The sequence below is a fragment of the Phyllostomus hastatus genome, unplaced genomic scaffold (assembly GCF_019186645.2).
Source record: "Phyllostomus hastatus isolate PE091 unplaced genomic scaffold, TTU_PhHast_1.1 phas_scaffold_78, whole genome shotgun sequence".
Taxonomy (NCBI): domain Eukaryota; kingdom Metazoa; phylum Chordata; class Mammalia; order Chiroptera; family Phyllostomidae; genus Phyllostomus; species Phyllostomus hastatus.
The window spans coordinates 31,203,249-31,225,550 of NW_025334041.1; the positions used below are offsets into that span (position 1 = coordinate 31,203,249).

At 36.6% G+C, this 22,302-nt stretch overlaps 1 protein-coding gene across 7 annotated transcripts in view; it reads right to left on the minus strand.

The window, feature by feature from the left end:
- AKAP9 (A-kinase anchoring protein 9) overlaps positions 1-22,302 on the minus strand; it is a 169,390-nt gene that overhangs the window by 33,343 nt on the left and 113,745 nt on the right. For 4 of the 7 annotated variants that reach the window (XM_045827242.1, XM_045827244.1, XM_045827243.1 and 1 more), the window contains 7 exons: positions 19,703-19,865; positions 18,681-18,893; positions 17,662-17,700; positions 16,059-16,291; positions 15,030-15,149; positions 5,282-5,458; positions 4,553-4,657 (listed from right to left, as the gene is read on the minus strand). In XM_045827242.1, coding sequence (XP_045683198.1) covers positions 4,553-4,657; positions 5,282-5,458; positions 15,030-15,149; positions 16,059-16,291; positions 17,662-17,700; positions 18,681-18,893; positions 19,703-19,865 — 1,050 coding nt within the window. The remainder of the gene's footprint in view (positions 1-4,552; positions 4,658-5,281; positions 5,459-15,029; positions 15,150-16,058; positions 16,292-17,661; positions 17,701-18,680; positions 18,894-19,702; positions 19,866-22,302) is intronic. The other 3 variants (XM_045827246.1, XM_045827241.1, XM_045827247.1) reach the window with 1 other exon arrangement.

Sequence of the window (22,302 nt, forward strand, 5' to 3'; positions counted from 1 at the left end):
CGAATGGATTTGCAAATGTGTATTCACCTGATGATCAAATTGCTGCGTTAGAAACAACCTAAGATGCGGGAGTAGCCTTTAGTGGTGGCTGGCTCAGAGAGCAGTCTATAAATCATTTCTCCCCTTAGAACCTGAAAGGGGCATAGAATGATTATGCACAGATGTATAATTAGAATCACATCTCAGCACTGGCAAGGCAAAGACCTTCACAACAGTTTAGCCTAATGCCTCCTTAACAGAAACAGTACTGATACTAGTCATTACAGCCAGCATTTATAGACAATTTACTGTTAGGCTCTGCATAAGGTGCTTTATATGTATTATTTCTTAAAAACTCTGTAACAAACACATGAGATCTTTGCTAAGACTACCCCCATTTCAGAGACGAGGAAGGGAGGCACCGAGAGGGAAGAGTCTAGTCCTGAGGTCCGAGCTAGTACGTGGGAGCCAGCTTTTGAACCTGGGGAGTTTCCCTCTGGAGGCTTACTTTTTTTTTTCCCCAAGAGAGAAAGAGCAGTTTCTCAGTCTTGACTTCTTTATATCCTTAGTTACAGAACTTCTTTCTGTCAGCTAGTCCTCAGATGGTTCCCCAGGTTGACTGTTCTGTAATTTAGCTGTAATTGTGGGGTGGTCATAGGCGGAGGCGAGCACAGTGTTTACCTACTCTGCCATCTTGACTGGCTGGAGCCTTAGATTCTCAACTATCATTTATTCTGCTTCTAATAATTAATGCCTAAGACTTATATTTAAATTATTTTCTGTAACACTGGTATTAAAACTCAGTAAACATACCTTAAATACATTTAGGAGCTGTACATGTATAATTATCAGGTTTGTTGAAAATTGAGATGACTGTCTCTTCTTCAGGGTTATGTAATATAATAGTATTTACTCATATCCCTATCTTCTACAACTGTTTTTTGATGACAAGGTATTGTCTCAAGACACAGATATTTAAGTTCAAAATCGCTGCCCTACCTCACATGGTATTTATTTTCTTTTTGATACAAGAGATTAAGGTAAAATACTTAGCCGTGATCCAAAGCTTTGCTTTTCAAAGTGTGGTCCTGGGAGCAGCAAAACTGGCTTCACCCGGGAAAATGTTAGATGTATAAATTTTTAAGCCCCACCCCAGACCTGCTGAATCAGAGTCTTCATTTCAAGAAGATCCCAAGGAGTTTCATATGCACAATAAAGTTCGAGAAGCACTGGTCTAAAGCACTAACTTTCTTGTTATAGACAGCTAAACTCGAAGTATCACAACAGACACTTCAATCCCCCGAAATGACACTGTATGGCATTCTTTCCTTTTACTTAGCTAGACTCCAGTTTCAGTCCCAGGTTGTCTTATTACTCAGTCTATAACAACCCAAAACTAGATTATTATTAAGGTTTAAAAACAGAACGCTATCTGTTTTAATCTTGTTTAATTTAGCTACCAAGCCCTGGCCCATGTGGCTCAGTTGGTTGGAGTGCCATCCTGTAAACCAAAGGGTTGCAGGTTTGAACCCCGGTTAGGGCACATACCTTGGTTGTGGGTTGAGTCCCCAGTTGGGGCATGTGCAGGAAGCAACCAATTGATGTCTCTCTCTAAAAGCAATGAAAAAATGTCCTCAGGTGAGGATAAAAAAAAATTATGGTAGCTAGCAAAGGATAGCTATGTAGTTGCTGATTCTATTGGATTACTTACTTTGCTTCATTTGTGTTTTCTTTTTAAGTATTTTTATTTTTTCAAATGTGTTTGTTTCCTGACTTAATTGTAGATTCCTTGAAATTTGGCGCTTGTTTTATAATTAGACAGTGGTGGTCTAGATGTGGTAAGAGCTCAGTAAATGCTGAATGACAGTCTTTAATACTTATACACCAGCAAGGCAGAACATGCTCAAATGCTTTTGCAGTACAGCATTACAGAGTTCCAGAATCAGAGAAATAAATTTGAGGAATTCTTGCTCAATCACTTACTGTGTGACCATGAGCAAGCTACTTAACCTTCCTTAAGACTCAGCTTACTCATCTGTAAAATAGAGATGACAATGTAGTCGATGGTCAGGGACAGCATAAAGATTAATAACTTAGAACATTTAAAATCCTTAGCACTTTCTAGCACAGACTTATACAAAGTTAACTATTTTTTATTTTTGTCATCTGTAAGCTAGATCTCATTAGCTCTATGGAGAGCTAAAACCTACTGAAGTAATCTTTTTTAAAAAAGAAATTCTTAGCCCTGGCTGGCGTAGCTCAGTGGATTGAGCGCGGGCTGCGAACCAAAGTGTCGCAGGTTCAATTCCCAGGCAGCGTACATGCCTGGGTTGTAGGCCACAGCCCCCAGCAACTGCACATTGATGTCTCTCTCTCTCTCTCTTTTTCCCTTCCTTCCCTCTCTAAAAATAAATAAATAAAATCTTTAAAAAAAAAAAGAAATTCTTCCTTCTATTTCTCTTTACATTCTCCTTATCATCCTGAAACTCCTACCTTTTAAAAGTTTTCTTCTCTTTCTATTCATTCTGCTTTCTAAACATTATAATGAAGTTTTACAAATTTAGGCTATAAGAGTAGCCTAAAGGTATCTCAAATAGGACACATACAGACATCTTTGTTTATACTCCAGCAGATACCTGAAATCATTTGCTCAGTGCAGGAGTGAATGCTTAAGCTGTTTTCATTAAAAGACATGTTTAAAATTTTTTAATTTACTGATTTTAGAGAAAGGGAAGGGAGGAGAGAGACAGAGAGAAAAATAGAATGATCTGTTGTTCCACTTATTTATGCATCCATTGGTTGTTCCTTTTATGTGCCCAGATTGAAAATCAAACCCACAACCTTGCTATGTTGGGATGACACTAACCAACTGAGCTATCTGACCAAGGCTGAAAGATACGTGTTTTAATTTTATGTTCCTGTTTTTAGACTCAAGTTACAGGCTGAGTGTGTTCTGATACTGTGCTTGTCATTGTTATTAAAAACTAGTAAACAGGGCCAGCTGTCAGGTTAGCTCTTTAATTACTAAACATGTCTGGCTCTGTGTCACCTGTAAAAACTGGGAGCTGGCTCTCGAAGGTCTCTTGCAGTTCTAAACAACTATGGTTCTGAGTAAAGGTATGCAGTTACTGAGTACTTACTTCAAGAAATTAGGGTGTTAGTAATGTTATATAAAATTCAAATGATAATAAAAATATAAAATTAGTAAACTCAAATCAACTATCCATAATCAACTATCATTGTTTTGGGAGACAGTTTTGAGGTCCATCTTTTTAGGGAAGCAGATAATTTTTTTGACTATTTAGTGTGAAGTAAATCTTTAAATGTTAATTCTTTTCAAAACATATTGAAGTGGTTGCATACCAAAGGGTTCCCTGCCTCTCATGAGAAAACGAAAACACAAATAAACAACAATCTTTTGGATAAACATTAGTACTATGTGTTAGTGAGAAAATAATCCTGCTCATAGAAATGGTTATTTCTATAGATGGATTTTTTTCTCCTCTGAACTACATGTTCTCTGAGCTGTAGTTTTAGCTGTCTAAACCATTCTTACATTTTTCAAAGCACCTGTTAACATTTATGTACTGTTTCAGTTCAATAAATATTTGTTTAAATATATTAAGTGTCCTGGAAAATTATATGGAGAGATAAAAATGAAATTTAAAAAATTTAGAACATTTTATGATATGCTATAGCAGGAAAATGTAGAGTACAATATGTTTTAGAAAGACTAGTAACACTAACAATAGACAAAGGTTTAAATAAGTTATAATTTAATTAGGAATTGAAAATTACTGCTTTAAAAAAAGATTTTATTTATTTACTTCTATAGAGACGGGATGGGAGGGAGAAAAAGAGGGAGAGAAACGTCCATCAATTGTTTCTTACACATGTCCAAGCCAGGGACCGAACCTGCAGGGACCGAACCTGCAAGCCAGGCTTGCGCCCTGACTAGGAATCAAACCAGTGACCTTTCCACTCTGCTGAACAACACCTAACAGAGCCACACTGGTCAAAGTGAAAATTACTACTGTTTTGAATGTAATTTTTGTGGGGGAAGGGAATAGTAGAAAAACCGAATTTTATATAATTACTTTATTATTAATCTTTTGTTTCAAGAATAATTTTAGTATATTATAGAACAACATTATACTCTCCCAGGGCAATACAACTCTTAAAAAAGAAACAATAGCAAAATAGCAATAATGCAAAGCCCATGGGAAGTAAGGTCAGCAGAAAAGAGAGATACTACCTTTGCTGCACTAACAGTACTATCTCCCTACTCTCTTCTCCATTCAATGCATATCTACCAAATCGGCCTCCTTTTTGTCCTCAAAGTCCTTGCTGCATCAAGGCCTTTATACTTGTATCCTCTACTTGGAACATTCTTCCTTACACCAGTGATCTGTTCAAATGTTCACGGTCTTCAAGATTAACATAAGCAATGAGCTAAGAAACAGTCTAAACTTTGGTCTTAGATCATAAAGTCTACTCTGTTCAAATGATATTTTCAAGGTGACTTATTTAAAATAATTCAACCACGTTTTGTCATTAAAAATAAACTCTTTACCTCTTTTTCCTTTCTGTCTATGGCATCTCTTTCAGCCTGCAACTGTACTTCTAAGGACAATTCTGCTTTAGCTTCTACAGCTCCAAATTGTTTTCGGTCCTCTACCTTTAAATATATAAAAATTTATCAAAAGTTCAGACATTAAATATTGATTATCCTTATTAATTAGGATTAAATAGAATTGCTATTTCTCCAATTAGAAGAAGATAAGCTACATTAGCGAATAGTCAAAAAGTTACAGATATTCAGTCTTGAATGTATTTTATACAAATTCAAACAGGAATGTTTGACATTCTTAAAAATTACACCTCAGATAAAATGAGGGCTATCCCCTTACCTGCCCCACCCCAAGCTTACTTACCTTACTTTTCTTTTTCCATTCATTTTTGTTTTTAGCAACATAATAAAAACAGATTTCATTATTTACTAGTCTGGGGTAAAACACCAGCCTAAACTGGTATCCACAGTTTTTTCACTTGGCTATTATTTTACAATCACAACCTTACTGTTGGTTAAAAGGGTACTTAAGTTTTCTGGTTTAACTAATGTTGACTTCTCAGAACTAAAATAAACAGAAATGGTTATAATGTCAATGAAAACATGAAGATACACATACATTATACAATATCAAAAAGTCAATAGCAATTTTTTATTTAAAGAAACTGATGTTTGTGTAAGTAATTTATATGAGAACATACGATCGAAATTAACCCGAAGAAAATGTCGCACCTTCTGAAAAGTGTCCGTACTGATGAGTAAGGCTTGCTCCAGTTCTCTTACTCTGCATTCCAGTTTCTCAATTTCTTCATTCCGTTCTTGTATATCCCGCTGAAGCTGCTCTTTAGAGAGCAAAAGCTCACTGCACTTGTCTGTCTTTTCTTTCAGGTGATTTGTTAACAGTTCAACCTGGAAATACATAATAAACAAAAGCTGTAAACTTAAAAAATTTCAGCAAGTTAATAACACATCTATCCTCATTTCAGAAAGCATTTTTAGATGCCATGCTTATTTTTTCATGAGTAGTAACTATTGTCTCCGATTATGGTGACGTTTTGAGTTGATAAAATTAAACAACACTAGTAGGAGAAATAATATTGCTTTTAACAACATTTTTAAAAAATTCTGAGGACTTCCGGCAAGATGGAGGATAGGTGGACACGCCGTGACTCCTCGCACAACTAAGATTAGAACAACAATAATTTACAGATAGAATATCACTCAGAACTGACAGGATTTATCTGAATGGAAGTTGGACAACCAAGAAGTTGAAGTAGACCCATACATCCAGACTGGTAGGGGACGACGAGCCGGGAGGGCGTGGGGCTGGTGCGGGTTGGCGGCGCGCGGAGGTCGGGGGAAATTTGGCGCGAAATGGGCGCGACAGTCATCCGGGGCACAAGAACGCAGCGGTGATCCCTGAGCACGCAAGCTGCGGCTGGCGGACCCTGTGGGGCAGCGATTGTGGACCAGGGCAGAGCTCGCAGCCCAGGATCCCAAGGAAGGGCCTGAGCCTGGGAGAAACGGAACTACCGCCATTGTTCCTACCCGTCCCTGATCCCACCCCCCTGCCCCACATATAACGTCACAATCTAGCGACTGGGGTGCCCAGCCCCGGTGAACACCTAAGGCTCCGCCCCCCACTGTAACAAGAGCGACCAGAGACAGGGAAAGACAAAAGACATGTTTCCAACAGAACAGATCAGTCCCTGAGGACTCATCCTTTTGAGCAACCAAGAAATAGCCAACCTATCAGATGCACAGTCAAAACACTGGTGATCAGAAAGCTCACGGAATTGGTTGATTTTGGGTGCAAATTAGATGCAAGGATGCAGGTTACCATAAAAGAGATGCAGGAAGATACGCGGAGGAGGGCCAATAATGAAAGGAAGGAATCTGAGTCTCAAAACAATACAGTGGACCAGAAGGAAGATAGAATCAACCAAGCAGGAAAGCATGATGAAATAAGAATTCAAAAAATCGAGGAAAAGCTTAAGAGCATCCAGGACACGTTTAAACGTTCCAACATCCGAATTATAGGGGTACCAGAACAGGAAGGAGAAAAGCAACAGATGGAGCACGTATTTAAACAAATAATAAAGGAGAACTTCCCCAATCTGGCAAAGGGAACAGTCTTCCAAGAAACCCAAGAAGCTCAGAGAGCCCCAAAGAAGTTGGACCCAAGAAGAAACACACCAAGGCACATCATAATTACATTAGCCAGGGTAAAAACGAAGGAGAGAATCCTAGAAGCAGCAAGAGATAAGGGGACAGTAACCTACAAAGGAGTTCCCATCAGACTGTCAGCTGATTTCTCCAAAGAGACCTTACAGGCAAGAAGGGGCTGGAAAGAAATATCCCAAGTCATGAAAGACAAGGACCTACATCCCAGATTGCTCTATCCAGCAAAGCTCTCATTTAGAATGGAAGGGAAGATAAAGTGCTTTTCAGATAAGGTCAAGTTAAAGGAGTTCATCATCACCAAGCCCTTATTTTATGAAATGCTAAAGGGACTTATCTAAGGAAAGAAGATAAAGAAAAAGCATGTATAGTAGAAGGACAGCAAACTCACAATTATTAACAACCACGCCTAAAGCAAAACCAAAAGAAACTAAGTAAACAACTAGAACAGGAACAGAACCACAGAAATGGAGGGCACATGGAGGGCTAGCAGCAGGGGGGGGTGGGAGGAGGAGAGGGGGGAAAAGGTATAGAGAATAAGTAGCATAGAATGTAGGTTGAAAATAGATAGGGGGAGGGCAAGAATAGTATGGGAAATGTAGAAGCTAAAGAACTCACAAGAATGACACATGGACATGAACTAAAGGGAGGGAACGTGAGTGGGAGGGGGGTACAGGGTGGAGGGGAGTGAAGAGGGGAAATGGGACAACTGTAATAGCATAATCAATAAAATACATTAAAAAAATTCTTTCTCTTAAGACTACTTTCTCCAGCAAAAAGGAGAAAAAAATGAATTTTTAAATAAAGCTGAATGATAAGCTCTAATGGCATAACCACACTAAAACCTAATGAAGGTGACAAGTTTACATAGTACCAACTTAGAATCTTATGTCAGATCAGATGACCTAAGAAATTCTTTCATGGATTCTATTTTCCTTCCCACAATGGATACAATTGATGCATACTAATACAGTGGCTTTAAATACCACAGGGATGGTAGAGGATGGGGGAGCTTTAACATAATGGCTTGCAAAGGTTTTTCAGCCTACACATTCCTGCAGCCCAGGACAGGGATAAGAAAGTGGGGTGGGAGAAGGATCTGTGAATCTTGCAAGTTTCCCTAAGTGACCCTGATATGTAGGTCCATTCAAGTAAATGGTTCTGTGACAGAAGGATACAGGGAGATTTAATAAAACACTTATAAAATTAGTTCTAATCAAGTGAAGAGAGAAAGCCTGTTACTAAAAAAAATATGTGCTAGTAAAACAAAAAGAAATTCTCTCCTAGTTCACAATGAGATACTCTGAAGAAATTATCTAAAAATGATACCTATTCCTTAAAACATTAAGAGAAATACAAGCTTACCTATAATTAATTACAGTTCAAGAACAACAGTAATGGAGCCACGGGGTAGACTAAGATTTGGAGTAAAGTCAAGGGAAAAGACAACAAAGCAGGTACAGCAAAATGGCACACTGTACTATTACAGTTTCAGACCCCTCCCCCCACACACACACCCACCTCTCCCCCCCAACACACATATAATCTTTACAAAATCAGAAGCTGGGGAGTCGGATCTGGCAAGATAAGGAGAGAACCAATGGATCACAATGTTCCTGGAGAAAATCAAATATACACATACATCCTTCTTTGTTTCTTAAAGTTTCATAAATGAAGCAGGTCACATTTCTTAAATATAAGAAAGCAAGTAACAGGAAGTGCTGGCAAATTCTAGAGCTTAAATATCTTTTCGATTTTTAATAAAGAGTATTTTTTCTTTTTTTGTGTGTGACTACCGTTTTTTCTATCACTCCTGAATTTCCAGTTTGTGCATTCTCTCTCGAGATCCTTATTATAGATGGCTTTGACCATGCATATTTTTTTACTTTTCTTCACTATCCTATAGCTGAGATACTGTCTTATTTAACATCATCTCCTCCGAGATGAGTATTCTAAGGTTTTCTCTAAATGAAGTATAAAATTTCCATTGTTGTTTATTTCTGCATAGTTGTCCAAGTTCCAAAAGTTCCATAACTGACAGTGAGAGGTAATTGAGCCAAATACCAAACTAGGTTTTGAAATTATGTATTTATGGCAGAAAATGAAAGATTTTGCTAAACTGTTGAAATCATTATTAAATTTGTACTCTTTACCAAACATAGGGAATCCAACTCTATTTTAATCATTTCTTTCACAATTATTTTAAAGGAAAATTGTGTGCTTTTGCTGCTATCCCTTGTTTGTTCATATCTATAAATTTTCAGGGCACATGTAAAATGCTAATCATATAAATTAGCTTTTTATCTCAGAAGGGATGCATATAATTCAGGCCATCGAAGGATAAGCAAAATCTCCTCTCCTATGGAGAAGTGAACAAACTATGCCAAAGTATTTTACTCATAAGGAAGTTTTCTTGCTCTGCCACCTGACTGTGTTCCCAATTCCATTAGTAAAATCCATATGAAATATTAGAGCATGATATAGATATTGACAGTGATAACAGAAGTTAAAAAATGTTTCCAGCAACCTAGCAGCACAGATTATATATTTCTATGTTCCTTTATGATTTCATGGTTTAATTGTATTAACTATATAATTATATTTTTTAAAATATATTTTATAATTATGCTTACAGTTGTCCCATTTTTTTCTCCTCTACATTCCCATCCGCCCTGTACCCCCACTCCCAAAATCATTCCCCCACCTTAGTTCATGTTCATGTGTCATACATTTAAGTTCTTTAGCTTCTCCATTTCCCCTACTATTCTTACCCTCCCCGTCTATTTTGTACCCACCATTTAAGCTACTTACTCTCTGTACCTTTTCCCCCATTCTCCCTCCTCCCTCTCCCTGCAGATAACCCTCCATGTGATCTCTATTTCTGTGAATCTGTTTCTGTTCTAGTTTTTGCTTAGTTCATTTTTTTTTTTAAGTTGAGTTGTTGATAGCTGTGAGTTGTCATTTTGCTGTTGGTATTTTTTATCTTCTTTTTCTTAGATAAGCCCCTTTAACATTTCATATAATAAGGGTTTGGTGATGATGAACTCCTTTAACTTGACCTTATCTGGGAAACACTTTATTTGCCCTTCCATTCTAAATGATGGCTTTGCTGGACAGATGTAGAATGTAGGTCCTTGCCTTTCATCACTTTGAATACTTCTTTCCAGCCCATTCTTGCCTGTAAGGTTTCTTTTGAGAAATCAGCTGACAGTCTTAAGGGAACTCCTTTGTAGGTAACTCCTTCCTTTTCTCTTGCTGCTTTTAGGATTCTCTCCTTATCTGTAATCCTGGGTTATGATGTGCCTGGGTGTGTGCCTCCTTGGGTCCAACTTTTTTGGGACTCTCTGAGCTTCTTGGACTTTCTGGAAGTCTTTTTCCTTTGCCAGGTTAGGGAAATTCTCCTTCATTATGTTTTCAAATAAGTTTTCAATTTCTTGCTCTTCCTCTTCTTTTTCTGGTACCCCTATGATTTGGATGTTGGATCGTTTAAAGTTGTCCCAGAGGTTCCTAAGCCTCTCCTAGTTATTCTGAATTATTCTTTCTGCATTCTGTTCAGGTTGAATGTTTATTTCTTCCTTCTGTTCCAAACTGTTGATCTGAGTCCCAGTTTCCTTCCCTTCACTGTTGGTTCCCTGTGCATTTCGCTTTATTTCCCTTTTTCCTCTATTTTATGACCATATTCCACCATTTCTGTGAGCATCCTGATTACCAGTGTTTTGAATTGTGCATCTAATAGGCTGGTTATCTCTTCATTGCTTAGTTGTATTTTTTTCTGGAGCTCTGATCTTGTTCTTTCATTTGGACCATATTATTATTTTTTTTTTTGTCTACACAGTAAAGGGCTACATAGTAAAGGGCTATGTCTTAGGTATTTGCCAGGGCAGGGCAACCCATGTGGCAGCATTGTGGAGCTGTATGTGGGAGAGGGGTCCGAGAGGGAACAATGCTGCTTGCGCGACTCTTGGTCAGCTTTCAGTCACGTCCCCTACTACCCACAAGCAAATTGGGCCCTTTTGGTGCTGATTCCCGGGTGGGTGATTTTGTGTACATTTTAGGACCCTGTGGGTCTCTCCAAAGAACTCTCCTGTGAGGCTGGGAGTTTTGCCTGCTGCCTCAACCCCTACAGGTTTTTTTCAGTCAGAGGTTTTGAGACTTTATTCCCCGTGCTGGAACCCTGGATTGTGCGGTGTCTTGTTCCCCAGTTGTTCCTCTTGGTTTACCCGCATGTACATGTGGGAATGCCTGCTCTGCCAGCCACCACCTTGCTGCCCATCTCTGCCCCTCCTACCGGTCTGGATGAGTGTTTCTTCTTTAACTCCTTGGTTGTTGGACTTCCATGCAATTTGATTTTCTGGCAGTTCTGGTTATTTTTTGTTTTAAAATTGGTTGTTGGCCTTCTTTGCATTGTGTGAGGAGGCAAAGTGTATGTACCTACACCTCTATCATCCAGAGCATTTTTTCAAAAGCTGAGAATATGTTTGTTAGAAATAAGGCCAATAACTACAAACTCCATGGAGGTTGATAACTTTTCCACTGTTTTTTTTTCTTTTTTCTTTTTTAAATTTATTTATTTTCCATTACCATTTATCCCCTGTACCCTCTTTCACCTCCACCCACTCTCCTCCCCTTGACCCACTCATTTTTTTCCATTTATTTTTTTTTCATTTTTTAATACATTTTATTGATTATGCTATTACAGTTGTCCCATTTCCCCCTTCACTGCCCTCCACCCTGTACGCCCTCTCCCACCCACGTTCCCCCCCTTTAGTTCATGTCCATGTGTCATTCTTGTGAGTTCTTTAGCTTCTACATTTCCCATACTATTCTTGCCCTCCCCCTATCTATTTTCAACCTACATTCTATGCTACTTATTCTCTATACCTTTTCCCCCCTCTCCTCCTCCCACCCCCCCTGCTGCTAGCCCTCCATGTGCCCTCCATTTCTGTGGTTCTGTTCCTGTTCTAGTTGTTTACTTAGTTTCTTTTGGTTTTGCTTTAGGTGTGGTTGTTAATAATTGTGAGTTTGCTGTCCTTTTACTATACATGTCTTTTCTTTATCTTCTTTCCTTAGATAAGTCCCTTTAGCATTTCATAAAATAAGGGCTTGGTGATGATGAACTCCTTTAACTTGACCTTATCTGAAAAGCACTTTATCTTCCCTTCCATTCTAAATGAGAGCTTTGCTGGATAGAGCAATCTGGGATGTAGGTCCTTGTCTTTCATGACTTGGGATATTTCTTTCCAGCCCCTTCTTGCCTGTAAGGTCTCTTTGGAGAAATCAGCTGACAGTCTGATGGGAACTCCTTTGTAGGTTACTGTCCCCTTATCTCTTGCTGCTTCTAGGATTCTCTCCTTTGTTTTTACCCTGGCTAATGTAATTATGATGTGCCTTGGTGTGTTTCTTCTTGGGTCCAACTTCTTTGGGGCTCTCTGAGCTTCTTGGGTTTCTTGGAAGACTGTTCCCTTTGCCAGATTGGGGAAGTTCTCCTTTATCATTTGTTCAAAAAACGTTTGCACTTGTTCCTCCTCCCCTTCTGGTACCCCTATAATTCGGATGTTGGAACGTTTAAACGTGTCCTGGATGCTCTTAAGTTTTTCCTCGATTTTTTGAATTTTTATTTCATCATGCTTTCCTGCTTGGTTGATTCTATCTTCCTTCTGGTCCACTGTATTGTTTTGAGACTCAGATTCCTTCCTTTCACTATTGGCTCTCCTCCGCGTATCTTCCTGCATCTCTTTTATGGTAACCTGCATCCTTTCATCTAAATTGCGCCCAAAGTCAACCAATTCCGTGAGCTTTCTGATCATCAGTGTTTTGAAGTGTGCATCTGATAGGTTGGCTATTTCTTGGTTGCTCAAAAGGATGAGTCCTCGGGGACTGATCTGTTCTGCTGGAAACATGTCTTGTCTTTCCCTGTCTCTCCTATTTATTTATTTATTTATTTATTTATTTATTTATTTATTTATTTATTTTCCGGTCTGGTCGCTCTTGTTACAGTGGGGGGCGGAGCCTTAGTTGTGCACCGGGGCTGGGCACCCCAGTCGCTAGATTGTGACATTATATGTGGGGGCGGGGGTGGGATCAGGGACGGGTAGGAACAATGGCGGCAGTTCGGTTCTCCTGGGCTCAGACACTTCCCTGGGATCCTGGGCTGCGAGCTCAGCCCTGGTCCACAATCGCCGCCTCACTGGGTCCGCCAGCCGCAGCTTGCATACTCAGGGATCACTGCTGCGTTCTTGCGCCCCGATGGCTGTCATGCTGATTTTGCGCCAAATTTCCCCTGACCTCCGCGCGCCGCCAACCCTCGCCAGCCCCGCGCCCTCCCGGCTCGTCGTCCCCTACCAGTCTGGATGTACGGGTCTACTTCAACTTATTGGCTGTCCGACTTCCATTCAGATAAATCCTCTGACAGTTCTGAGTGAAATTATATTTGTAAATTATTGTTGTTCTATTCTTGGTTGTGCGAGGAGGTACGGTGCGTCCACCTATTCCTCCATCTTGCCGGAAGTCCCCTTTTCCACTGTTCTAGTAGATAATGCTGCACTATATCAGATTACTTTTATTCAATAGAAATATAGATAACATTTTACTGAGTTTATAGCCATTTTATACTATGTAATGCTTTTAAGAGAAATAAAATCCAATAAACTGCATAGAAATTATGTGGTATAATTTTTTTATAGATTTTACTTATTTATTTTTTTAGAGAGAGGGGAAGGGAAGGAGAAAGAGAGGGAGAGAAATATCAATGTATGGTTGCCTCTCGCACGTCCCCACAGGGGACCTGGCCTGCAACCCAGACATGTTCCCTGACTAGAAATCCAATCGGTGACCTTTTGGTTCACAGCTCGCGCTCAATCCACTGAGCTAAACCAGTCAGGGCTATATACTATAAATTTTTTAAAAAATAAAAATTATTTTCAGAAATAATAGTTAAATTTAAGTGTTCATTAGATACCAGGCCAATACCTCTGTGAGATGGATTCTATTACAATCTTTGTTTTAGAAATGGGTAGGTAAGTTTTAGAAAGTTTTAGAAAGTGACTTTAGCCATTGTCACACACCCGAAAAGGGCAGAGACATGATTCAAACTGGGATGGTCTAACCCCAAGCACAATCTCTTTATAATCATGATAAGCCATTTTAACAATTTATACAATGAATCTTCCCTCATTCATGTAGCATTCATTTGGTAAACAGAAAATTCTGGTTATGTTTTTATATGAGGAGAAAATACACAGTGTAGGTGGAAAAGTAGAGGCAAGAAAGAGTAGCAAGGACGCTCCAAAATTTTCTAAGCAAGAGATGAATGAAAGTGAAAAGAATAGGAAAATGCAGTGAAACCTGACTCACCAACAGATTAGAAGCAGGGGTGAGAAAAAGAATGGCATCAAGAACAAAGTCTAGGTCTCAGCAAGGAGGAAGGTGAAGCAATGAGGAAGGTGAAGATGGCATTGTTACTGAAATGAAGGAACATGTTTTATTCTTGTCTTTCTTGGTGGGGGCCAGGCAGGCATCAGGAGCTTTCTTCTGAACATGTTAACTTTGAGACACCTAAGTGGAGATGTAGAGTGGGCAGCTGAGTATTCAAGCCTGGGGCTCAACCGAGATGCCAGGGCTGGAGATACAAATGTGGAGTCATTTATATATAACTCCCTAGAAGAGAACATAAATACAGAAGAAAAGGGGGCCCAACACTAAGACTTGGGGTACTCTAACATTTATTTTGGGTCAAAAAACAGAGACTAGAGAAAGAAGTAGGTGTGCCACAGAAGCCAAAAGAAGGGAGTGTTTCAAGAAGCAGGCTGTAATGAATGCCTCTGAAAGCTCTTGTACGATAAAGACAGAGGAATGAGTACTAGACACAGCCATGAGGCTGTCGGTAACCACAGAACAGTTTCAACAGAGGAGAGGATAAGAAATGCCACTGAGACAGAGGTTAGAAACGTTACTGGAGTGCATGGGGAAAAGAATGGGAGATGGGGGAGTAAAGAGTGAATGAATATAGATGACTTTTTTGATCAGTTTTGTTGGGCATGAGGAATAGAAAAATGAGTAAGGAAGTTTATTTATTTGGGAAATGCTAGAAGATAAGTGTTAAGTAGAAATGATTCCAAATGTCAATACAAACAATTTAGAATTTTAAAAACTTTCTCACGTGGAAGTAATATTTAATTTCCTATTTTTGAAGATTTACATACACTAGAGGCAATTCCTTTAAGTTTTTCATGATAGGCATTTTATCTTACAGACAACATATAAATTACTGTAAAGCAGACAATATCCGTAAAGTTCTTACCTCTCTTGTTTGATGCTCGTTGACAGGCTGGAATCGAGGTACAACCTTAAGCTGCTGTTCCAGTTTCTGTATTTCCTGTTGGAATACATCTCTCTCATGTTCTCTGTCAATGGCTTGCTCCTGAAATTTAAGAATAATGGTAATTGAAGAAACAATATTTATCGAGGAAATTGTTTCCCTCACATTCCTTTGGTGATAGGTACAGTTTTGTTTGAAGACAAACAACAGATGATGACAGAATACTCCAAGCCAAAAGGTTTAAAAAGATAACATTTTTTGCAAGGTATGTAGCCTACATGGGCTCTTCAACAAAAATTTAAGCATTTAAATATTATTTGAAGCATATTTCTTTTTTATTAGAGTAATGTTAAATTCTCTCTAAAGTGAATTTACTTTTTTTGAACAAAGGAGGAATTATACTGTTAATTATTAAACAAAACAAATGGAAGAAATTGGTTAGTAAATCAATTTCTTTTACCCTAATCTAGGTTTTACACCTAAAATTACATAATGTGTAAGGATCTGATTCTCTGATCTGCGAAGAGAACTTCAGGCTTAAATGAAACCCCAAAGAAGAAAATCAACATGAAATTAGACATGTGACATCTTTTTGGAAGGAAGTAATGACAGCATGCTAACAGTTCCAGTCCCCTGGAAACAGGAACATTGTTACCTGTATGTGTATCTTTTGTGGGTGAAACAATGGCAGCTAATTTGCTGTTAGATCCTCACCTGCTAGGGCTACTGGTTAAAGGAAATACTAGGATAACTTCTTAACTATGAATCTGGAAAGGCTAACTGGTAGGGCTCTTCATAATCTGCCTATACTGTTTTTAATTCTGACTGTTGATTCTAATAATTATTGTAATTTTAATTGAAATAATTCATCATTTCAATTAATTAGTAAAGATACATATAGATGAAAATACAGAATTCATGACTCTTTTCATAATTTAAAACTCATAACCTAGAATAGCAACAGGCAACATTCCACTGACAAAAATTAATATTTAAGTTGAGAATACTTACATCTAAAAATTTTCTCATTTTTTCTAACTGCTTTTCCAGTGCTTGGTTTTGCTGTCTTAAATCCATTAGTTCAGCATTTTTTTCTTGTTCCAGCTCTATAAACCTACTGACTTGTTCCTCAACATCTATTTCTAAAGCTTTCACTTGTTTTTGAAGGTCATCACGTACTTTTTCAGCTTGACACTGTACTTCTAGTTTTTCCTTCATTAGTTTTTCTGTCTCCTGTAGTAATTCTGTTTGAAATGCAAAAATATACTGTTAAATCACAGTGACATTATGACAGTGAAATCACCCATAACTATGTTTAAATTTTACCTAATGATATAAAGATCAGTTTTATTTCAAACACATGTAGAAAAAAAATCTTATGAAAATGACAAAATAACATTCCATCTTAGTAGACAATAAAATTATACAGAATTGTCAAAAAAAATGTCCTATCACTGAAAACAGTACTTTTTGTGAAAACAGCACAGCAAATGGCCAAAAAAAACCCCCCAAAACAAAAACCACCCCATTTTTACTTTAAGGAAAAGAACAAAGTCTAATTAAATTCAAGTATAGGAGTAACTCACCTCAGGCAAAAATCAATTCATTCTAAATTCATAAAGTCACTTTTATATGCATACACAATACATAAGAAGATCAAATATTGTGAATCTTTAACCAAGGCAAGTAAGAGTTACAGGAAAATACAACTGCAATCAGAATTTCCTGTTAGTATTATGCCTTATTAGATCCATATTCCTGAGTTAGTCTTGTACTCACATGTGTATGTAGCAAGGGAAACTGACAAGCAAAAAAGGCAGTGTGGTGTAGTGCTTTAGAGCAGAGACTGTGGGTTCAAATCCTAGCTCTGCCACTTATCTACTATGTGACATGGAACATGATATGCTTTGTTTTCCTTATACGTAAACTGGGAATAGTAATACTAACCGATCTCCAAAAGTTACTGCGGGATCAAATAAGTTAATATATGTACAGGATAGTGCCTAGGGTGTTGTAAACACTATGTAACTGTTAGCTATTATCATTAATATTAATCATACAACAATAAAGTATACATGGTAAAGTAAAACAATCCACTAATACAGAAAATAGGAGAAACAAAACCCTAGAGTTTTTATACTAACTGGTCTGCTAACACTGTACTCGGGACTAGGAATATCGGAAGTAGCATTTCTTTTAAAACAATACTGATTTAGATGTTAATATAAAAGTAAATCAACTAGAAAGTCTTCTTATGAAATTTCACTGCTTCCGTTGATACCATCATGTTATATATTTCCTGATTTAGAAACAGCACTGTGAAAAGTTAGTCTGTAAGAGTTTAATATATTTGTTAAAGTAAAAATGTTTAATAAACCAAATTTTATAACAAAAAATCTAAATGATATTAAGCACTGGAAAAACAGATATAAGATGATGGGCACTACGAATCTTAGTTGTTGATTTCAAATATAAATATGTATTTTTACTGTAAGAAAGGTTTTGTTAAAGAGAAAGGTTAGTATAAAACACAACCGCACAATCAGAGCTATGCTAGTTGGAAGAAAAGTCCAAGGGTCACCCAAAGGCGGGCCATGCAATCGTATGAACACACCTGATCCAGGTGCTGCATCGACTGCAGCATCTACTAGTCCTATAAGAATAGAAAAAACAAAACAAAAACAAAGACATACACAACAGAAATGTAATTTACATGTCTTCTGTTTCCTAAATAGGATAATATACACACACTAAAGAATTTAAGTAAAAGTTGAAACTACTGAATATTACCACCAGTAATATTTTGAGATGTACCAGTGCTTCTTGAATATTTTACATACATGACCCATATACTTTCCACATTAAAAATTCCAACTCCAAACCTGTGTTGAACAAATCTGAATTAGCTGGAAACAAATTACATACATTACAAAAAATGTATGTTGTATTTCTAAACTGATAAGATTCAAATGGTAAAACCACACACAATTCCCACAGCCTGTGAACTATAAAAGTGAGAGGATATGAAAGATGGCTTTACAGTTCCATTATTACAAAAACTGACATGTATGTTTTTATGACTAAACACACTTTACTTCAACACAGTACCTAATAGGAATTAGGAAGGAAAGATTAAAGGTTATTGGCAAACTCATATATTCTTTGAACTCCTACTCAGATTATACTAGATGTCAGTCGGCTTTGAACAGCCATTGAGCTTCTCAAGCTATTCTCCTGCAGGCCAAAGCCCAGCCCCCACCTGCTGGGTTTTGTGCCAGATCAGTGTCTTAGTTATTTAACCCTAGTATATATTTTTGCTGCCTATCTGCTATTACAAGAACTAAAGCTTACACAATTTAAAAAAATATCCTGCCTCATTATATGCAGCTTTCTCTTGAGACAGAGGTTTAAAGAAAAATGAAGAATTAACTTTTCCTGTTAAAGTTTGTCAAAAGAAAAAGAAAAAAATCCTGATTATACATAGTTGGCTAATAAGACATTTACCAATAAGGTAGATTTTCTTGTAACTTTTTTAATCCCTATATGAAATACATAAATAATAGCACTGAAAGGGGGAAAAAGCCCACCTTGAACTTTTAAGGACTGTTTCATACAAAGTCTAAAAATACATACGCTGTTCCACAGGGCCCGCCTCTGCTTTCATAGCCTCCTGCTGCCTGGACAGTAATTCTCTCTCTTCTTGGATCTGCTGTTGCTCTGCCTCTAATTCTTGTAATCTATTACTTGCACATAACAACTCCTGCTCAAGGCGATCTATTATATCAGCTTTTTCCTGAATCTGCCTTTCAAAAAAAGTTTTTTCATCTGCATAGCCATCAATGACACCTATAAGATAAAATTAACAGGGACTGGGATTATTATTTACTTCAAATTGTACCATTAGGTTTTATATAAACAAGGAAAGGGGTTACTGCTAGCAAAGTAAATCATTCCAAGCTATTAAAAGTCCTGCATGAATTTGCTGCTGCTGCTAACAACTATAGTATGCTCAATGCATTATTTTTCTTGTTAACCATTATGTCTAAATATGCAATTCCTCTGAACTTTCTATTACTTTGCTATGCTAACATATCACATTATGTGGGATTAACTCGCTTTATTAAACAGATATAAATAGATAGGTTCCTGGGAAGCTTAATATAAATCAGATGCTTGTGAACTGAATCACATGTTAAATATACCAGAGAAAGTTGATATTTTAAGTGATTCTGGAAGGACAACACCCACAACAGTACCGTACAATGTAAACAGCATGGGACTTTACAGGCTTAATGCCTGGCATCATCATGTATATGGGCGACCCTCAGAAATTACTAATGCCTCTTAGCTTCAGTTTCTTCATCTTTAGATTACAAGAGCTGTTTTAGGATGGTGGGATTATGGTAACAACCTACCATCATCCACTTCTAAAATTTTTTATACTTTCTATAATTCTATTAAGTACTTTCTATAATTAAAAATATACATAGTTTTAAAAAATCACTTGGGAGTAATTTAAAGACAAATTACAACTACTTTCAATGTTCATTCTTCGTTAGAGTAGATTAGTGGTTTCCAAACCTGGCTTGCATTAAAATCTCTATATTTAGAGTTGAAATCTCCCTACCCTCAGTTGCCAATGGCAAGTTGCTCACCCTCAGCCTTACTGAGCTCCACAGCCAGCTGTTCTCTGGCCCTGGACTCCTCCACAAGGCGCTCTCGCAGCTCCTCTTGGCACTTAAAGGACTCCGTCGCTTCTTGTTTCTGTCTAAATGACTCACGCATCAACTCTGTCTGTGTAACTTTTGCGTGTTCGAGCTAAACAAGGAGGGAAAGTATACATAAAGGAAGACAGTGTTAGGAATACCAGTGTCATTTCCCATTAAAGCTTCCAAATTTTTTAAAAAGTAAAAATAAAGGCATACTGTTGAACTGTAGTCATTCAATATTTCTAGTACATGCTAACATTATTAGAGGTGTAAGTCAGCAGACAAGCAGATTAGCTGTGTACAACTTTCCATAAAAGATGTATTCTAGTTTTAGTAAGCAAAAAAGAAAAAAAAGAAATTGCTTCTCTTGGAAATAAACCACTTTATATCACCAGATCTGTTTTCTACTGTATAAAGGGGATATAAAAATTAGTAAGACATAGGTTCTTTTTGTATTTGTTAAAGAATTTTACTTAACTATGTATTCTATGATAAACGATTTCTTTTATATTTACACTTATTTATTAACTGTGACTCCTCCTGCACACTTTGAGGAACTGATGTGATTAATACAATGATATCAATGAACAAAATCACAGGGCTAAACAAAATGAAATTATGTTTATTACCCATGTTTTAAATGAAACCATGTATTTCTATCCATTTGTGAAATATCTACAAGACTCTATATGAATATTCAGTTTATTTTCAAAACCTTAGAACACAGAAGCATTATCCATAAACACAAGCCTCCTTAAAATGCTGTCACCGGCACATACTGATTACATTAGAAAACAATTAAGACAACAATATGATACTCAAGTATTGTACAGACTCAAGGCCTAAGCTCTCAAAAAACAGTGATCATTGTTACCAGCTGCATGAAATTACAGAAAAGCACTGTCTCTGGCTTAGTTTTCAGGGCTGCTGACTGCTATCTGTTTTTATTGAAACAACTACATGGGAAAAAATACTGAGCTCAAAGTGAGTACTTAGTCCTAGATAATTAACACCATTAAAATTTTTTTTATAGCAATCACCATATACATTTATAACAGACTCACAGCATCATAAGAATTTGTAAATTTATATATAAAGTACTAGTATATTAAAAAATATTACTATGCTTTAAGCTTAAGATATGAATCATATGTAGTAATTTCTGATTTATAGTCAGATATCAATAATGTATTATAAAATTATAATATTTAAGAATATTTTATTTTTAAAGACCCCTGCTCTTCATATCTGAGTGGTATCTGCTACAGCAAACCGGTTTTACAGTAACTAAATAAAGCTTTTTATGGCCACTCTAAATTAATTTCTAGTATATCTACTAAGCAGTTATTCTATTTAAGATTCATAATGGAAAATTAAGCATACATTTTAAATAAAAGTATTTCTTAAAATATTACCACAATATAGATAAAATTATATATTTTTACTTTAGACTGGCAAAAGAGTCTTTTCCTTTAACTGTGGATAAATAATATAATTAACTTTTATTATAAAGAAATATTATCATAAAGTATGAACTGATTTTTATAACTACACTCCTGAATTTATAGCCACAGCCTATATTTTAAAAATGTATCAATTATTTCTATATATATGTTACTTTTTTCTGTACATTATAAACTACTTGCCTAGTAAATGCATGAACTCACTAAGAGTTCAAAGCTCTAACTAAAAAGATTTTGAGTCTTTTTCCTTTTTCAAATTTACTGTACAAGTACAACAGAGCACTTACTACAAAAATATTTTTAGATAAGAAAATTAAGTCTTTGCTTCTATATTCTACTTCTTGACAGGACCTAAGTCAGCCTCAAAGTGCATTTAAATGTTTGCCACAAAACCACAAGGAATAACTTCATTTTCCAGAACAAAACAAAAAATTGCAAGAATCAAATACAGTAAAAAAATTCAGCCAATAAATTTCGTCATCACAGCAGACAGTGTCTGCACTTCACTGGAATAAGAAATTCCCTTCCAATATTCATCTAAACACTTTATATTAAAAAAAAATCTTTTTAACCCAGTTGAAGTATGATTTACTTTTAATACCTATATAATGCCTAATCTTTACTAAATATTAAATATATAAAATTTTCATATTCAACATTTTCAAATATTTTAAGAAACCTATCATTTTATTAAAAGTATGTAGAAAGCATCAGGAAATATTCTGTCACTTTAATATAAAAGTTTCAGGGGCAGTAACAAAACTGTTCTGAAAACCATCTGGCTCGTTAAATATTAGCTAGTATATTATAGTTAAAGCCATTAAAGTCATAAAAAGTGCTGAGTAACTTTTACTGAGTAGTTATACTGAATAACTTGTAGTAAATCATTCACAACATATTTCAGTCAAATGATCCTGAAATACCAACCTATGTTAAATACTTGTATCCTGAACAATGTTTACAAAAATACATTTCACATGAAAAGCAAAAAAAAGTTATTTCCTCACAGGATTAGTTGGCATATTAAAAACACTGAAAATAAGTTCTTTAAGGAATTAGCCAGAAAATTAAAATTAGAATCCG